The sequence below is a fragment of the Nelumbo lutea genome, chromosome 3, assembly GCF_056320005.1.
Source record: "Nelumbo lutea isolate HS-2025 chromosome 3, American lotus-T2T, whole genome shotgun sequence".
Classification (NCBI taxonomy): Eukaryota; Viridiplantae; Streptophyta; class Magnoliopsida; order Proteales; family Nelumbonaceae; genus Nelumbo; species Nelumbo lutea.
Window position 1 is genome coordinate 108,277,075 of NC_142686.1, and position 1,504 is coordinate 108,278,578.

The 1,504-nt window shown below is 50.3% G+C and overlaps 1 protein-coding gene across 1 annotated transcript; it reads right to left on the reverse strand.

The window, feature by feature from the left end:
* Nucleotides 1-324: 324 nt before the first annotated feature.
* LOC148867496 (uncharacterized) lies at nt 325-1,260 on the reverse strand. The gene has a single exon (XM_088976482.1). It carries the CDS (start codon nt 1,258-1,260, stop codon nt 325-327), a length of 936 nt encoding a protein of 311 aa, XP_088832608.1.
* Between the last annotated feature and the right edge of the window lie 244 nt (nt 1,261-1,504).

Consider the following 1,504-nt stretch of genomic DNA (forward strand, 5'->3'; position numbering starts at 1 on the left):
AATTCGCTTCACTTCGAAGTCGTTGATTTTAAGTTTCACGACTAAGGCTTCATCATGTGGATACTGAATCCCACGCGCATTGTTCTCGATGAAGTAGATGGGTTCTTTGAGTCGAGGTTGCTTTGGCGGGTTTTTGCCTTCGTTCTCCAATTCACGAACCGATGTCCTCTCTGCTATTGATGTGCACCCCGCAATGATGGACCCGTCGATGATCATATTGATTACACCGCAGACTAGTCTCTCCTTTGGTAATTGCTAAGATAGCTGCTCGTTTTGCCTGCTAGTCTTGAGGGCATTGCTTCTTTGGTCTCCCTGACGATCTCCCTACCCTCTCTCTTCCCGTAGGATGTAATTCTTCAGGTACTCGCGGCGAATGAGTTCCTCGATATCGTCGCGGAGATTCCTGCAGTTCTCTATGTTGTGACCGTGATCCCGATGGAAGTGGCAGTAGACGTTTGGGTTTCTTGTGGCTGGGTATCTCCTTAGTCTGGGTGGCCATCTAACGATGGAGGAGTCCTTGATATCCATTAGGATCTCTCCTATCTTCGCATTAAGGGGGGTGTAGTTAGTTTGCTCTACTAGAGGGGTTCTGGAACGCCGACCTGACTTGTAGCCACGCGAGGGGGACTTACTTCTTGAATGTGGAGATTTGCTTCTTTTTCTGCTCGGGGACTTACATTTCTTTCTTTTTTTCTTATTGTTGCTTGTTCCTTCACCATCTCTCTTCCTCTTTTCACCTGGCAGATTGTCAATCTTCTGGTTGATTTCCTCTTCGGTGTCGATGAACTGATCAGCCATCTTGGGGAACTCAATTATGTTCTTCAGTTTGTTTGCTACCACATGCCACTTGAACTCTCTATGGGTGATCCCCTTCTTTGCTGGCGTGAGGCGCACTGCTGGGTCGAGGTCCGGTATCTGTAGGCACGTTTCATTGAAGCGCTTGATGTAGCTTCTGATAGACTCTGCTTCCTTCTGCACCACGTCCAGAAGGTTCTCCTGTGACTTCGGGTACTTCTTACTGGTGATGAAGTGTGCCGTGAACAGGTCGGAAAACAGAACCCAGCTCTTGGCTGAGCCCGGTGTGAGGTTCCTATACCAGGTCCGAACTACCCCTATGAATGTGGTGGAGAAGGTCACACACATGCAGGTTTCGTCAGCCCCAACGAGGTGCATCTGAGATTGGAAGGCATCCACGTGGTCATTAGGGTCGAATGACCCATCATACTTGTCTAGCGTGGGAACCTTGAAATCCTTTGGCATCGGGGCCATTAGGAGCTCGGGTGACAGGGGGGATGACCGGCTCAACAGAGCAGGGGTAGTTTTCGTTGCCACCGAGCTTACCTCTTCTCTTTCTTTGGTCCATTCCACTAGCTGCCTGGGCTTTGCTGGAGGACTGTTTCTGGCTGAAGAGCGGCGAGCCTTGCGACATTGGTGCTGATAGCCTCAGTCTGGTCTGATACCTCAACCCTGGCTCTCTCGCGCTCCTGAACACTGTCGCGAGGTG